The sequence below is a fragment of the Belonocnema kinseyi genome, chromosome 4, assembly GCF_010883055.1.
Source record: "Belonocnema kinseyi isolate 2016_QV_RU_SX_M_011 chromosome 4, B_treatae_v1, whole genome shotgun sequence".
Classification (NCBI taxonomy): Eukaryota; Metazoa; Arthropoda; class Insecta; order Hymenoptera; family Cynipidae; genus Belonocnema; species Belonocnema kinseyi.
In genome coordinates, this window is record NC_046660.1 from 37,400,821 (window position 1) to 37,419,165 (window position 18,345).

Below are 18,345 nucleotides of genomic sequence, written 5' to 3' on the forward strand. Positions count from 1 at the left end.
GTTATAAACCGTTGCTAAGGCAGGGGCAGATGTGCCATGATCTGAGTCCAATTCATTTTTTATCTCATATGGAGTTAAACCCTTTAAATGAAAATGTTTGATCACCGCTCTGAACCCGTTTTTTTCCATTTTTCTTAACGAACAATTTTTTTTTCAATTGGTTGAAAAACACGTAAACTCAGAAGATGTGGACTGTGACTGCACCATATATCTAGTCGGGAGTGATGCTGACTGAACACAGATGATTTGGAGCGATTCGCGCGCCATCTGTTGGTCATTCTAAGGACTTATTGAACTACCCTCGTACTTAATATTTATTTCACTTTCATATGTGTTACTCCTCAAATTTGTAGACTTTATAAGCAAATAACATATCGTTGGAATTGGAAAAATTCGCAGATTCCAAAAATATCATTTTCTAATCGTTAACTGCAAAATTGAACATTTAGAAATGTTGTCAATTTTTTCTACTTTCCAACAAAGGAGTTCTGAGAAAAGGGATGATCTGGCCAAGCTCGCAGGTACTGCCCTGAGAGTAGGTCACAGGGCAGCCAAGACAGGCTACCCTGCCCAGGGCAAGAGCGTGCCGACCACTGGCTTAGTGCTCAAACCGTCAAACCCCTAAACTCTCGCGTTTGTAATCATCGCAACCTTTTCTGCATAGTTTTAAGTTCCGCCCGTGGCCACCAGACCTTGATCGCATATAGGAGCCTTGGTTTAAGAAGAGCAGAGTAGAGCCATGCTAGCATTTAAGGCCCCACATTAACCCGATGGCTCTACTGTACATAAAAAAAATAACATGACAAACTTCCTGAATTGGGTCTGTAGGTATTTCGCCCAGTTCAGTTTGTATCCAGGATTACTCGCACGTATTTAACCGAATCTGAAAACGTCTCCCTCCCGCCACAGAATACAGGAAGGTCAACTTTCGGCACTTTATAATTACTCGTAAAAATTATCAGGCTGCTCTTTTCCAAATTTACCGAGAGCCCTGAGATATGGCAACACAGCTCTATGATGTGCAGCATCGAGCTTGTAAGACCCATCAACGTCTCTTTAGATGAGTCCCCGTGACTACGATTTCCAAGTCATCCGCATAGCCCTGGGTCTAGTAACTCTCTTTATTCAGCCTACAAAGGAGGCTGTCCACTACAATGCTCCGCAGAAGGGACGACAGAATACCCCCATTGTGCTATTCCTTTGACTATGACTTCACCCCACCTGGTACCGCGTCTCTTCGGCGTAAAATGTTTCCTATCCAGTATACTAGCGTCTGGCACGTCACACCTCAAAGCCTCTCGACAGATTACTTCTGGAGGTGTCTTGCTAAAGGCGCTCTCTACAAGAAAGTGCCCACAGCATACCCCTTTTGTTTCAGGGGGTACCAGATACTGTGGTGACAATGTTGTCCGCGTGGGCTTGACCTCTATCGGCTGGAGGGTGGAGCTACGGTAGTTCAATTCTTCGGGGTGTCACGTGATTTGGCTAGCGAACGCGGAACGTGCCAGTTACCAAGCCAATATTGATTCTCCTCATGCGGAGCAGTGGTCTAACACAGAGTGCGTGCTGTTCGATGCTGGTATGCCAGCAGTTCGGAAGAAGCGTGACACGATACATTCTACTAGCTAGACCCAAACTTCCGAACTGCTGGCTTACTAGCATTGAAAAGCATGCGGTCTCTGTGTAGGTTTTCCCTACTCGCCCATGCGGAGAATCAATGTTTTCTCGGAACTCGTGCGTCGTGCGTTCACTGGCTTAATCGGGTGGGACCCAGAAGAATTGAACTGCCATAGTTCTGTTTTCGAACAGATAGAGGTCTCCTACGCGAATGGTATTTGTTCTACAGTGTCTGGTACCCACTCTATCAAGATTTTTTCCGTGCAGTTTCTGCCAAACATCCTGCCGGAAAAGCGTGCTGGAATCCTACCATCCTTCCATGCCGAGCGGACGGTACGTGTTTTAGGGCAATGCTTGCCTTAAATAATTTGTTTAGTGGAGGTTCGACGAAGTACTTGCCTTTTACTAAAAGCCATATATAGATGCTACCCGCCCCTAGTGATTTGAAGGGACAGAAGGACCCTGCGGCCTATTCCACATTTTGTTATCACCGACTTTGGCGGCGAAATTACAAATCGGCCATTTCCATCTCTTGGCTTCATCCTTTCTCTTTTTGGTCGGTTCGGATTCGTTGAAAACCCGGGAAGTCAATTTCCATCAGGTGATTTAGCTTTGCTTCTTCGACAAACTCACCATTATCGAGCCTTATTAACCCGAGGCGAGTTTCCGGGATTTTCGCCAGGATCTCGTGGAGCCTCAGTATTGTCGGAATGTCTTTCTATTCCTCGCAGCAGCTTCTCCAATCCTCTGGTCTATGCTTTTCTATATTTTTATTGTATCCGTACTGGGCCGTCTTATGTCCCAGTTTATAGCAATTTAGTTCTATTTGCCCTGTTGCACAACGCTCTTGTCTTTTTACGTAGTTTCTCCAGGTGGGCATTCCACCATTCTGCTCCTTTCCTAGACTTAATTGTGCTTGTAGGGCAATTGTTCTTATTTGATGTAGTCAGAGTCCTTCGCAGAAAATCCGCGGCGCGCTCTAATTCATCAATAGTACCATAGATGGTAGGGCTTCTGATCTTAAAATCCGCTGGTTTCCCTAGGTTTATTGGAAGCAGGATATATTTGTGGTCTAAGAGAGACTCTTCATCAGAGAACCTCACTTTTTTTAAATCTGGAATGTGTTAGTATCACCCCGATTCATAATCTCCTGCTCAGAACCCGCTAGGTATTCGATTAAATCTCTCCCTCTGTCATTAATGTTTGTGCTCAATCTGTGTGTTGAAAATTAATTTTTTTACATGAAAATTTAGCTATATATACTTTTACGTAATTTAAATACAAAATTAGTTGAAATCATAATTTAAAAACCCGAAAAAACACTTAAACCCAAATCAGGATAATGCTTAACTTTCACCCGTACGTATAGATAATAGCTTAAAATTACCTGCAACAAAATTTATACTCTGGTTTTTCTGTGCAGTCGTATTCAGGAATCCTTACAAAACTTTTGTTTCTTTTTTGTTACTTTACATGAGGGAAGGGACATTTTTTTTATCTTTGTTATGTTCTCGCGAAAGTCTTGCTAGTTTCATTGCGTTTTGTTATTGTATATCAAAAACGAAAGTAGAGAAAGTCATTAACGTTCTTTAAAAGTAACCAAACAAAACTTATTTTATTAGACCGTATTTGAAAACAAATGGAAAGCAAGATTTTTCTTTCCGGCTCGTCAAATCTTTTTAATCAAACGAAAATGAAGAATAATCCCAACGCCCTTGTATTGTGCCCGAGAAATGTCCGAAAAATGCAAAATATCAGTTTTATGGAAAATTTATACTAAAGACTGTATTCTTTGGAACTTTCTCATCATAAGTCATTTTTTTTTGATAAGTGATAAGTTTCAAAGTATTTTATAATTAATTTATAATTGTATGTGCAATTATTGTTCATTTGAACTATTTTTGTATCGCCTTTAAATCGTTTACATAATTTTTCCTTTGCAAATCGTAATCCGTTAATGAATGTTAAGAGTGATATTTATTGTGGAAGGTAGTTTTACAATTATTTAAACAATTAATAATTATTCACTTACTCCTTTTTAATTTTGATATTATTATTTTCTCCATCTTTACTATGAAAAGAGGCAAGTGATATTAATTATTTAAATAATTGCTAACTGACTTTCACAAACAATTTCACTCTTCACAACCATTGCCTGCCAAATTATTTTTAGAAAATAATAATTTTTCACGATTAAAAAGATTTAAAAATTGTTTAATTAAATCAAAATTGTTTGAACAATAGCCAAATATAATGAAAGGATATTACTTTTAAAATTCGTTAATTGTGTCGTTAAATTCATTGAATATGTCAGGTAAAAAATATTAGCCTTGAAATTCATTAACTGTATAATTTATCCCGAAAAATAATAACTTTTCACTATTTACAGGCGAGAAAAAATGGTTTAAACAAATAATAATTGTTAAAAAAAATTTTAACTAGTTTTAAAATACAGAAAAACTTCCGGGTACAATACAAGAGAGTTGGAGGCGTGAAAATTAAAATGTATTGGGTGGAAATTATTTCTTGAACATTTTGTAAGAGGTGAGCAAACATTAATTTACAAAAATTTAATAACAGGTCATTTTTTTCCATTTTTTCGAACACCTACCTTCTTTCCATTCTAAACCCCATTTTGATTTCAAAACTGATTTGAGAAGAAAAAATAGGGAATTTCTTTTTCTCGAAATCGCACAAATTGCGAAGGATCGATCACCAAAACTCGAAAGTCAAATTTTTGGATCATTCTTATAAATTAAAATGTATTTACTTTATTTTTAAAAAAACACACATTTTTATTTTATTTTTTATTTTTAAAACGACAGATTCAACCAAATTCGAAGAAAAAAGTTTGCCCATTTTAAAATATTCTATAAAAAATACCTCTTACTGTTTTATGACATCTTGAAGAAAGTTTTTAACGAACCTGGAAAATCTGGAAAAGTTTCGGAATTTGGACGAGGAACCTGAAAACCCCCTGGAAATTTGAAGAGAAGCCTGATACTTGCTTACTGTTGGAGGCTATTGCTAAAGTGATATAATTGTTGAAATATGAACATGAACATTTTTCCTCGTAATAACGCGTAAGGCAATAAAATTATACGCCTATTACATTTATTTTGAAGCAGAATTATCAATTTTATTTTAAAAAATATTGCAAAAAACTTCAGACTGAGAGATTTTGAAAAATTGGAATAACTCTGGAAATAATTAATTTCTTGAGCTCATTTTTAAAGATATTTCTGTACAGTATTTTCCTGAATTATTCAGATATTTTAAAAAAATTTCCCATGGATTCTGCCCTAGGGTCAGACTTGATGCAAAAATTTCGAAAAATTTTAAAAATTCATAAACACTTACAAACATTTTTTCAAAATAATTATTTATCATATTTTAATAGATTTTAGTAATATTGACATTGATAACAATATTATTCAAATCTTTTAAAAAGATGTGACGAGTCTATAGAAAAAATTTTAAAAATATATTAACAACTTAGAAAAATTCTGTAGATATTTACCTTTGAAATTAGCCAAAGAACTATAAAAAATGTTCATTGTTTCTAGAGTTATTCAAATTTCTCGAAAACATTGAAATGCCACGTCTTTTCGCAATACCTTTTTATTAAATTGGCATTTTGCCTTCAACTTCCACCTCATTAGATGCAAAATTGTATTAGTTCTGAAAATAATATTGCAAACAGTATAATACTTTCACATTAATTTGAGTTAAAATTTTAAATCGAATTTTTGAAAAAGTTCTCTTGGAAATTTGTCAAAAGTTGACCTGGAAAACCTTAAAATGTCTTGGAATTTTGAAATCGCACTTCTGTAACTATTTCCATCCCCATAGTACCCCCCGCTTTCCCTAATTCGCTACCCCTCATTTCCCCTCACTACTACTGCACCTCATTTACCCTACTTCACCTTCCCTCATTACCACTCACTCCTTCTACTTCCTGAATCTAGTGTCGTTTCCCGGAAGTACGAAAGCCTAAATGAAATCCAATGGGACGACAAATCTCACCAGAATTTAGATAAAAAATTTTAATTTACCGCGATTAACTTAAAATTTGTCGAGGTTTAAACAAAAAATTGGTGGTTTTTAAGAAAATACTTCACTTAATTTCCTTTAAAACGACACATTTTGTCTCCAAGGGAATTTACACTTTCCCTTCCCCTCATTTGCCATCGCTTACACTATTTACCCTACCATTATTTTCTACTACTTCCCCTACCCCTGCAAACCACTTTCCTCAGTTTTCCTCCTCTTATTTCCCCTTGCTTCTCCTAGTTCCCGTCTCCTAATTCCTCCTTACTGCCCCTACTTCCTTCCCCTCATTTCCTGTCATTTACTCTGCTTCCCCTTCCCTCTTACCCTCCCATCATTTCCCCTCACTTGCCCTAACACTCTTCCCTTCACTTCCCCTACTTACCCTCACCTTACATTATTTTCAAATCCTTGGAGATTCGTTAAAGTTCTTTAAATGTTGTAAAATTATTACACGGAGAGAAATTTCGGGAGATTAATTTACGGCACCACTCTTTGATTTTATTATGTTTTGGCGCGAGAACTAAGATCTCGGAACCCTTGATTTTAAAGCATAGGTCTCGAAGTTTCAGGCATTAGGCCACGTCTCTTTGCTGTAAGGTCTCAAACCTCAAACGCTTTTAGATCACAGAGTCTAAAACTTTAAATCACGTAAAAACTGTAACTCTAAAATCACGTGTTTCCATTGGAATCTCTTGAAATCCCTTGAACTCTCATTTGAAGTGGATTAGCTCAACAAAGTTTTACTATTTAACTGGAAGTTACCTTCCATAAAATTACCAAAAATTATTGAGAAAATTAAAAATTTAGAATACTTCCGGTGACACGGATTCATGTTCCAATTATGCTATTCTTTTGTACAATGGCATAGTGACAGTGACGCAATAAAATTTTTTTTCTACTTACTTGGGTTTAAAAATAAATAGAAATTGCATAATTAGGTATTTTTACTTCAACCATCAGCTAACTTCACTTCGTTAAAAGCTGGGGGTAAAAACAATGGATCAAAAAAATGGATCAAAACTTTATTTCTGTAATATCTTTGTAATTTATAAAGGTTATTATCATGTTATTATTTCATTAAATAGTAATTTAAAAATAAAAACTATTTTCCAAACACAGTTTTATAGAAAAAATTAGATTTTACGAAGAAATTTTCAAAATACGGCATTGATTTGGTCCCTTGTTTTCCCCTCAGCATCTACGAACTGAAGTTGGCTGTTGAGTGAATTAAAAATATACCTAATATAATCTTGTTTTTTATTCAAGTTTGAAATTAGCGCCATGCTCATTTTACCGCCTCGCCGCTTCGGATCAAAGGCGCGCCACTAGTCTCGAAGACGCAACCACGTGGTTCAAACGCACATAATAGGTATATATATTTTTTCAGTATATAACCTCACTTTATTTCTTTATTTTATATTCAATAATTTTAGAATATTCGTGTAAAACATTTATTGTAAAATTAACCTTTTAATTTATAATTTTTCACAACCTTCACGCGATATTATTATAGGAAACTACATATAGGCTTACAGTGAATTTCCTACAATGTTTCGGATATATGTAGGAAATTTATTATAATACAGAAAAAAATTATAGGATATAATATCAGCATTGGAATAAATAATACAAAAATATTGAAGGAATTAATGTAAAAATTAGAGAAACTAAAAAAGAACAATTCATCTTAGATCACTCATAATATCGCATACGAGGAATAAGTGGACAAAACATGATAAATCCGTCTTGAATAATTGAGATAATTATTGTTTTTGTATACAGAAACAGTAATATTTGGATTTCGATTATCAAAATTAAGTTGGTGAAAAATATTTTTCTTCTCGTTTTTAATGTGTAACGAGAAAGTACAATGATTTTTTTTAACTTTCAATTTCCGATTATAGATTCATTACGTAAATAGGTCAAACTTGATTAGGGGGCGTTCTGATTAGTATTTAAAACAATTAACATACTGCACAGATTGTAATCAATTATTTGAATAAAAATGTTGAATTTGAAAAAGTTATTTGTATAATTTATAACTTAGGGAATGAACATACAATTGTATTATTTTGTTCGTCTTTTTGGCATGAAAATTTCATATTTTGGATGTTCTTTCTTTTCTGTATTGACTAAAAAATCTTTCCATGTAAAAATTCATCTCATTGGCTTAAAAAGTCATCTATTGTAGAAATTGCATTTTTCTGGATAAAAAGGTAACTGTTTTGTTGAAAACTAATCTTTTTTCATTGAAATATGAACTATTCCTTTGTTAAAAGTGAAGAGTATCGCTGTTCTGATTTTTTGTACGATTTTGCGATTTTTATTGTGCGGGCGTACATTTTGTTCACAGTTTCTGAAAAGTATTTAAAACAATTAACATACTGCACAGATTTTAATCAATTATTAAAATAAAAATGTTAACCTCGAAACAGTTATTTGTATAATTTATAACTTAGGAAATGAACACATAATTTTTTTATTTGTTCAAAATTCAAAAATTTGGTCGAAAACAAAAAAGTTCATATTTGTGGTTGAAAATTTTTGTTTTGGATTAAAAATTCAAAACTTACGATTTAAAAAATCAACTGTTTTGTAGAAAATTCGTCTTTTTGTCATGAAAATTCCACATTTTGGATTACATTTCTTTTCTTTACTGACTAAAAAATCTTCTCAGGTTAAAAATTCGTCTTTGGTATAAAAATTCATCTGTTTTCGTAGAAATTTCATCTTTTTGTCTAAAATGCCACTGTTTTGTCGAACACAAATCTTTTTTTGTTGAAATATCAATTAAGACGTTTTTTTTCATTGTTGTGAATTTGTTTTTACTTGCTGAGAAAATAATGTTTTAAGAATAAATTGAATTATTCTATTTTTGACTGAGAATTTGTGTTTTTCAGTTCAAAACTCATCTATTTAGTTGAAAATTAATCTGGTTACAAATTTAACTATTTTGTTAAAAATTCGTTTCTTTCTATTAAAAATTAATTTTGCAAACTAAAAATATTATTTCATTTTTTGAAAATTTATCTTTTATATTTGAAAATTCATGTATTTTCTTTGAAATTCGCCTTTTGTTGGAGAATATTAATCTCATTGGTGAAAAATTCATGTTTTTGGTTGATAATTCATTTCATTGGTCAAAAATTTAACTACTTTGTTGAGAATCAGTTTTTTGTGGTTGAACATTAATTTTTCTAAACTATAAATGTAAATATTCCGTATTAAATTCAAAATTGAAATTTTTTAGTTAAAAATTCATCATTTTGGTACAAAATTCAACTATTTGCTTCAGAAATAATTTTCTTTATTGAAGATGTATCATTAAATTCTCGTTGAAAATTAATTTCTTTAGTTAAGTGTAACTATTCTCTTAAACAATGGTCTTTTCTTGTAGAATATTAATCTTCATGGTGAAAAATTCATCTTTTTGATTGTAAATATAACTATACCATTTTCGGTTGAAAATTGATCTTTTTTAGTTAAAAATTCATGTATTTTGTTGAAAACTCATATTTTTTAATAGAAAACTAATCTTGTTGGTTGAACATTCATTTTCTTGCTGAAAAATTTAACTATTTTGTTGAAAAATCATCTTTTTTATAGAAAATTAATCTTATTGGATGATAATTGATCTTTTTGGCTGCATATTAATTTTTTTCGTTGACAATTTAACATAAAATAAAAATTTGTGACTCACAGGTTTCCTCGGACATCCCACCGAAAATATAAGGATTTCCACCTGGGCCTACGAAACCCTAAAAATCGTTGAGATCTTAAAAATCTTTGAAATCCTTGGAGATTCAATGAAATCATTTAAATGTTGTGAAATTTCTTAAACATACCTTAAAATCTTTTAGAAATCCCTTAAAATCTTTGGAAATTCTAAAAAATTATTCTAATACTCTTAAAATTCTTTAGAATCCCTTAAAATCCCCGGAAATCTTTGAAATCTTTTCAAAGCCCATAGAATCTTTTTAAAAGCCTTGAAAAATATCCTGATGTTTGGAAATCTTGTAAATAAATAAAAATCTGACAAAATCGATAAAATTTATGGAAATTCTCTAGAATACCTTCAAATTTCTTGAAAACTGTTGATATATTTTTGAAATCCTTCTTTGGAATTCTGTAAAATCCATGGAAATCTTTTTAATGCTGTGAAATACCTTGAAATAATTTCCTCTAATTTTTTTTAATAGTACTGAATTTCTTATGATATGTTTTCTTAAGCGAAGAATTAAATATTTTAATTAAATAACACTAACTGATCCAAATCAATATTTTATAAAGGTATCTCATGTTGTTTTAGTCATTTGAAATTAAAAAAAAGTATCAACGGAAACAAAAAATCTTTTCTGAAATCTACAAAAGTTAATCAAAGCAAAATATAATTTAATTGTAGCAAAACTGCATTGTACAAAATTCCCTGAAAATTAACAAAAAATCTTAAAGTTGGGAATCTATTAGACTCTTAGAAATTGAAATAATCAACTATATTTTCAGACCCGAGACCGAGAGAAACCGCCTAGTTGACCAAAGTTGACAAACAAACGGTCTCCAAAAAAAGGGTAAAAATTCAGTTCGTTCCAGTCTGAATGCCGGAAATTCAATTGACGAAAGTAGCAATAAAAAAAAAATGAAGTAGTTCAATATCACTATTCCTCGGACTATGACATCGAGAGTAGTGAAAGTACTTTGGGTTGGACGCCTCAGTTACGGAACTGGTCTTCGATTACAGAAAGCATTAGCAGACCAGCACCACGATCAAACGCTGAACAGTCCAGCCAATACTCTCGTTTTATTAGAACACAATCCCGTCTATACCGTCGGCATAAGAAACAAGGGATACGACCAAGAAGATGAAAAAAAATTGAAAAACCTTGGAGCGGAATTCTATAAAACAAATCGAGGTGGCCTCATAACTTTCCACGGCCCTGGTCAACTTGTTGCTTATCCGATAATAAACTTAAAAGATTTCCAAGGCGGTATTAAGTGGTACGTTTGTCAGATAGAAAAAATGATCATCAGACTCTGTGCAGAGTTTGGCATCCAGGGAAAAACTTCACCAGACACTGGAGTTTGGATCGATGATAAAAAAATCTGCGCGATTGGAATTCATGGAAGTCGGTACATTACGACCCATGGATTGGCTTTGAATTGTAATACGGATCTAAGATGGTTCGATCATATTGATCCTTGTGGGATTCAAGATAAAGGCGTTACGAGCATCAGCAAGGAATTAGCCATGGATGTGAGAATTGATGATGTACTTCCTTTGTTCAAAAATGCTTTTCAAGATCAATTTGAGTGTTCGCTGGTCGAGTTCCCGCCTGGAGAAGCTTCGGAAATACTCCGAAGTTGCAGTAAAGATTGATGAACTTTTAGATATAAGTAGTTCAAATTTGTTCTTATATTAAGAATGTTTTAAGTAGCTATCCTTTAAAAGTTAAAAAATGGGTCTCGTGCCCACCTACAGACTCTCCCATTATTTCCGCCAATTTTCAACCCATATTTTTTCCTCAACCCCCTACTTCCCATCCCATAATTTCCCCTACTTGGAAAAAAGTGCGACAGACGGATGGACATTTGACCAAAACTATAAGGGTTTCTGCTTGGGGCTAAGAAACCCGAAAAAGCTGTAGCAACGAAATATCCCATAGATTGTTCTTTATTTATCTGTTAATAAAGATTTCGACTTTTCTGCACCATCAATTTTGTAAATCAAAATTTCCAAATAATTTTATTTCATGATCCAATTTATTTGCAAATATTTATAAACATTATTGATTAAAAAGAGAAATTCAATTGTAAATGATTAATATAATTATTAATAATTCTGTTCGTATAACGTCTTTTTATCGCACTATGTAATATGTAAACTTTTTCACAATTCAAAGAATTGATAAAAACGAAATTATGAACAAAAACGTAGAATATCTTAATTTCGAAAGTGTATAATAAATTGTTGGTACTGATAAAACATTTTCGGTATCGTTAACAAAATAATCACTGGTACCGAGAAAAAGATTTCTAGTAAAATTGAAAAGGATTTTAAAGAATGATTTCAAAAGATTAATTTAAAGTTTTGAATATGTTGAAAAAGAATCTAGAAGATTTTAAAGATAATTTTGTTTTAATCACAAAAAATGTCTTAAGATTCCTGGGAAAAAATCAAATGAGTTTTTAAATCGAAAAATGATTTTTAAGAGAAAACTGAAAAAGATTTCAAAACATTTCAAATATTTTTCTAACATTTTTAAAAAGATGGTAGAAGATTTAAAGGCAAACATTTTCAATTTTGCCAAATCAAAAAATTTGACAAAAACTTAGAGTAAGCTTCAGAGATATTTATAAATTTGAAAAAGATTTTAAAATAATTTAAAACTTAAACAGATTTTCAAAAGTTTTAAGGAATATGTAGATTTTTGAATATTTTGAACAAACAATTTAGAACCTTTTTAAGAATTCTGAAAATTTTTAAGAGAATAAAAAGGTTTTTTCTGTGAAAATTTAAATGGTTTGTTATTTTAGAAAGTTCATTATAAATGAATATTTAAAACGATTTAAAAAGATTTCCGAAATAGTAAAAAAGGAATTAGGAAGATTTCCAAGCATTTTTTTTAGTTTTGCATAATAAAAAAAAATAGTACTAATCATTAAAAAAAATCTTTAGAAAGTTTAAAGATTCAAAATTATTAAAAAATTTCGAAATATTTCAGAAAAATTTATAAGCATGTTAAAAATTTTCGAAACGTTTCAAGAAAAAAAATTGCCATGTGATTCATGAGCATTTTAAATGCTTTTATATTTTAAAGAAATTAATTCGAAGACTAGATTGAAAAATATTTCCATGCTTGTAACGATTCAAAAGATTTTTTTAATGTCTGTTTAAAGAAAATTTTTTTAGTTAATTAAAAAAAATTAATGAATATTTTAATAATTTAAAAATATATTTGAAAATTTTGAAACGATCGAAAAATATTTAAAAAAAAAAAGCCCGCTACGCGGGTACATTCTCGTCGCGCGCTGGGCGCGCGACTGTTGGAAATCGCACTCCGCACTTGGTCTTTGCATTTCTTCCGCATTCGGGCACAGACCTTTTAAAATCAAAGGTGAACGGACGGACAACTTAAATTTTGTGATTTTGAACCCTCTTTTGTTAAAGCTCTTTGGGCTTTAAGGAACACATTCTCATCACGTATCTCGTGCTGCGCACTCGACTTTTGTCCAGCATGTCAACTTTTTTACATTATACACAACACTTTTATGTCAATTATAATACATTTTTTATATAATTCTGCCTGGCATTACGTATTAAAAAATTGCAAAATAAAAAGCAAATTGTATTTATCATGATTATTTTTGTATTTGTTTCTTGTTTTGCTTTAAATTGTATTCTAAGCTGCTCTTAAACATGTATGATTTCAATAAATGTATATGATTAAAATTCATAATATGCATAAAAATTGAATCATACTAATTCTTATTTCCTTGTTTTTATAATTCTTTTATTTTTAATGTTGTTTTTTACGATTAAATAAAAAATACTGCGCATCTGCCTAGAGTCTAATACAGGAACCTATATAGGGTCCTATATAGGAGCTTATGTCCTCTTTCGTCTTTTCTGTGCTTTTTCTAAAAAGTTAATTTTTGCATTTTTTATCTTATGTTTTACGATTAAAAGAAAATCTACTCGTCCTATCGAAAAATAATTAATAATAAATTTATATATCTTTTTAGGCGTACAACTGTTGTCTGGTAATTTAAGTTCATACCTTGTGTCGTTTTTTCAAACAAATTTAATATTTTTATTTTGAATGTTATTTTTTACGACTAAAGGAAAAACTACGTCTCCTATCAAAAATTATAGCTCTTTTTTGGATGAACAATTTTGGTCTCATTTTTTCGTAGCTTATATCGAAAAGTGATTCATTCTAAATTTGTGGTTCTTTCCAGGGCGCGCAATTTGAGCTTTTTCATTTTTTTCGTATCTTGCATAGTTTGAGCAAAAAATGGAATTTTTGAATTTTTCGTTATTTTGGTACGATCAAATTTGGAATGTTCAACTTTTCGACCAAATTAAAAAAGTTGTTATCATAGTCCTGTAGAACTTTCAAAAAGCAAAGATTTTCTTTTGACTTTTTTTCATATCATGCGTTGTTTGGCTTAAAATGTTCATTTTAGTTGTTTTTTTTTTGTATTTTGAAAATGCTCTAATTCTGATAATTTTCTTTTTATAGAAAAAAGTCATAGGGGTAAATTGTTTGAGTTTCTGAGTACTATAAACAACCATACATAGAATTTTTAAATCTTGAAAAAATGTGGTTTCAAAAATTTCTGGTACGATCAAATTTGGAATTTTCAACTTTTCGACCAAATTAAAAAAGTTGTTATCATAATCTTGTAGGGCTTTCAAAAAGAAAAGTTTTCTTCTCTTGACTTTTTTCATATCATGCGTTGTTTGGCCTAAAATGTTCATTTTAGTTTGTTTTTTTGTATTTTTAAAATGATCTAACTCTTACAATTTTCTTTTTATAGAAAAAAGTCAGAAGGATAAATTGTTTAAGTTTTGAAGTAGATGAACAATCGTACATAGAATTCTTGAATCTTGAAAAAATGTTTCAAAATTTTTTTGTACGATCAAATTTGGAATTTTCAACTTTTTGACCAAATTGAAAAAGTTGTTATAACCTTGTAGGGCTTTCAAAAAGCAGCGTTTATCTTCTCTAGACTTTTTTCGTATCATGCGCTGTTTGGCCTAAATTGTTCATTTTAGTTTGTTTTTTTTGGATTTTGAAAATGCTATAACTCTAGTAATTTTTGATTTTTCGAAAAAAGTCATTAGGATAAATTGTCAAATTTTTTGAATACTATGAATAACCGTACAGAGAATTTTTGAATTTTTAAAAAGGTGGTCTCAAAAATATTTAAAATGTGCTCACTTTTGGAATTTTCATCCAAAATGACTGGCTAACGAACTTGATCTTTAGTTTAGGACACTAAACGAGTGTACCAAAGGGCAATCTAATAGATTACTTTTTTTAAAAGTTATCGTGTTCACAGACATAGAGACAGTCAGACACATTCGTAAAAACCTGTTTTTTGGGTACAAAGGGTCTCAAAACGTGGACATTTGAAAAAACTGAGGAGGGGGAGGGTAAATTTTACACAAATCTAATACCTTCGCTTGCGAGACTGTAAAAATTAAAAGCGTTTTAAGAATGTTGAAAGGTTTCAAGAAGATCACAAAATTTTCTTATGATTCATGGGAAAATGTTGAATTATTTTTTAAAATTGAATTCTAGAAGAAAATCGAAAAACATTTCAAATGATTTCCTAAAATGTTTCAAAGGAATGAATAAAAAAGAAAAAAATGTATTTTGTAAGATTATACAAATTTTTAGAATAAATTCGAGTTAGTTAAGAGATATTTATAACATTAAAAAATAATTTGAAACTTTTAAAGATTATAATTTGTTAAAAAAAAATATGTATTTTGAAAGATTTCGATCTAAAAGAAGCCTTTGAAGAATTTGAAAAGGTTTTAGGAGTATAATTAAATTTTATTACGATTCCTAGGAAAATTTTTAATGATTGTCTATTTTGCAAATTTTAAAAAAATATTTTAAACTATTTTAAAAGTCTTCAAAAATGTTTGAAAAATAATCTGGAAGATTTTGAGGCCATTTTTATCTTTTTGCTTTATTTTCTTAACATTTTTGATAAAATTCGCATTATTTAAAAATATATTTAGAAACTTCAGAAATTTCAAAAAGATTTAAAAGTAATTTGACAAGATTTCAAAGAATTTAAAACAAAATATAGATTTTTAAAGCATTCGAAAACAAGACCGCTTTTCAAGAATTTGGACAAGAATTTTAAATATTTTTTTATTTAAAAAAATTAATTTTCAAAGAAACTTTATAAAGATTTCTAAACATTTGACAAGATTTTAAAAAATGTAAAAAAAATGTGGAGGATTGGAACGCACTTTTTAAAAATTTGAAACATTTTTCAAAATTTTATGAAAAATTCGAGTCAGTTTAAAAGATATTTAGAAGCTTCCGAAGTTTTAAAAAGATTAAAAAATAATTTGAAAAGATTTTAAAGAATTTAAAAAAAAATTTTGATTTTTAAAGGATTCAAAAACAATACCGCTTTTCAAGAATTTGGACAGATTGAAGAGAATAAAATAATTTTCTTGTTATTCCCAGGAATATTTTAAATATTTTTTTATTAAAAAAAATTAATTTTCAAAGAAACTTTATAAAGATTTCTATAAACATTTGACAAGAGTTTAAAAAATTTCAAACATATCTGGAAGATTGTAACGCATTTTTTTTTTAAATTTGAAACATTTTTCAAAATTTTACGAAAAATTCGAGTCAGTTTAAAAGATAGTTAGAAGCTTCAGAAGTTTTAGAAAGTTTAAAAATTAATTTGACAAGATTTCAAAGAATTTAAAACAAAATGTAGATGTTTAAAGTATTCGAAAACAAGACCGTTTTTTTTTTAATTTGGACTGATTCAAGAGAATTAAATCATTTTCTTGTTATTCCTAGGAAAATTTTTGATAATTTTTTATCTCGTGTAATTAATTTTCAAGGAAAATTTATAAAGATTTCTAAACATTTGAGAAGATTAAAAAAAATTCAAAAATATCTGGAAGATTGTAACGCAATTTAAAAAAATTTTTAACATTTCAAAAAATTTTAGAAAAAATTCCAGTCATTTTAAAAGATATTTACCAGTTGTAGAAATTTTCAAGATATACATATATTTATTATCTATAATTATATTATATGAAAATATTATATATATTGATTTATTTATTATATATAAATTCCTCTTTACTTTTTTATATCCAAAATATCTTTTCAATTGATTCCAATTTTTCCTAATATTTTGTGAAATCCTGTAAAATAAAACAAAATAGTTCTTCTTGTTCTTAGATCACGGAATCTAATTTTCGCGCGAATTTAAGTCTTCAAATACTTTTTAAAGTGAGTTAGTTATTCCAAATATTTATTTTGTATTAAAAGTTATTTTTCCCCTTAAATAGAAAATAAATATGCTGTCAATGTATTCTAAATTAATTGCAGTAAATACTCTTATTTATTTTTATTCAATAATTAAAAAAAGAATCATACACAGCCTAATTTGATCATCGAATTTTTATTGCGTTCTTAGGTCTAAATATCGGTGAGCAGTCTTGCAAAGAGCAATAAAGCGAATTGGTAACTGAAACCTGGCGATATTTTATTGATTAATTGCTCAATTTAATCGATAAAATCACATGATCCCGTCAAAAAAAACGAAGTAAACCTATTCTAAATATAAGTCTTGGACGTGAAAATCTATAAATCCATATCTGCTAAACTATTAACTATATACATAGGCAGTTGCGAAAGACAAGTCTTCAAAGTTCAAGCGGCTAATCTTGCTTTAGATTCTGTTAAACCAAACATATATTTTTAAAACCTTGCGTCAAAAGTTGTTAAAATAAAGGACACACAAAAATATTTCGTAATCTTCGTTTTTTTTTAAATTGCGAAATCAATTCACGAATGTTGCACAAAATAATCGGGGAATCATTTTAGAACAAGTATTAACCAGTATAAAAATTTGAATTTTTTAATTTTCGCAAATGCTACCACTTAATTTCTTCCCTTTTAATGACAAAATGCTACACAAATTTTTTAGAGACCGTTTTTTAGGTCTGAAAATTAATTTTCTTAGTTTTCGAATCTTAAAAATAGATACGAATTAATGACTAAGAAATTCTTTCACTCATCGAAAGTATTTTTCATTTGTTGTGGAATAAACCCTAAATTTTATGAAAGAAACAATTTTTTGAAAATTCTGAAATGGTCCCTAAACATTTTTTCTTGGATAGTATGTGATATGTGATCATTTATAAATTAAAAATATTTATACTTGATGGAAGAAGATCTTGAATTTCGAGACCTGAAAAGGATTTAAGCTTTAATGTTGATTTTGGTATAATTCTGTGTTTTTATAACTTTCGATAAGTTTTGAATATAATAGTACAAGAAAAACGTCCAATTTTTAAGCTTTCTTTGAATCTTTAGTATTTAAACTATAAAAAATGTGTTTCAAAATTCAAATTTTTTTCCTGTACCTGTATACATATTTTTAATTATTTAATTAAGGAGTATATTCTCGTTATATTATAGAAGAAAGCTTGTACATATTATACTTGAAAAAACAGATTTAGGGGCAAAACCCGGGAATTTTATTTAGAATAATTCCGAGAACAGTGGAAAATGTTTCTTATATTATATTTTATTTAAACTTGAAGAAAACATTGAAATTTACACTATTTTTTCCACTATATTCTTCAATGAATTCATCTTGGCGCCTTCCATCGAGAAAGCCGATAAATTTCAACCTCGGCTTATTTCTCAATAAATAATAAATACTTTTTAGGGGTGAAAGTATTTTTTAGCCTTAGCAGTACAGGGTGTCTACTCTACCTGTAATAACAGGGAATTATTGTCCAGGATTTGAGTAGACACCTTGCATTAACAAAATTAAAAACCTAAAACGACCCAGAGGATCATTTAAACCATTTTTAAAATTAAAATAAAATTAATGGCTATTTTGTACCAAAGGGAAGAAATTCAGGGAGGAACATTTGCAAAAATTCAAAAT

General features: G+C 30.0%; 1 protein-coding gene across 2 annotated transcripts; it reads left to right on the forward strand.

Moving 5' to 3' along the window:
* The first annotated feature begins 4,583 nt into the window (after window positions 1–4,583).
* Window positions 4,584–11,812, forward strand: LOC117171512 (putative lipoyltransferase 2, mitochondrial). Of its 2 annotated transcripts, XM_033358883.1 has the most exons (3): window positions 4,584–4,700; window positions 6,937–7,039; window positions 10,174–11,812. In XM_033358883.1, the coding sequence occupies exon 3, from the start codon at window positions 10,340–10,342 to the stop codon at window positions 11,042–11,044; it is 705 nt and encodes a 234-aa protein (XP_033214774.1). In that variant the 5' UTR covers window positions 4,584–4,700; window positions 6,937–7,039; window positions 10,174–10,339; the 3' UTR covers window positions 11,045–11,812. The 2 variants fall into 2 exon arrangements, with proteins under 2 accessions (XP_033214774.1, XP_033214775.1); XM_033358884.1 differs by lacking the exons at window positions 4,584–4,700; window positions 6,937–7,039 and adding an exon at window positions 7,202–7,233.
* Window positions 11,813–18,345: the final 6,533 nt, after the last annotated feature.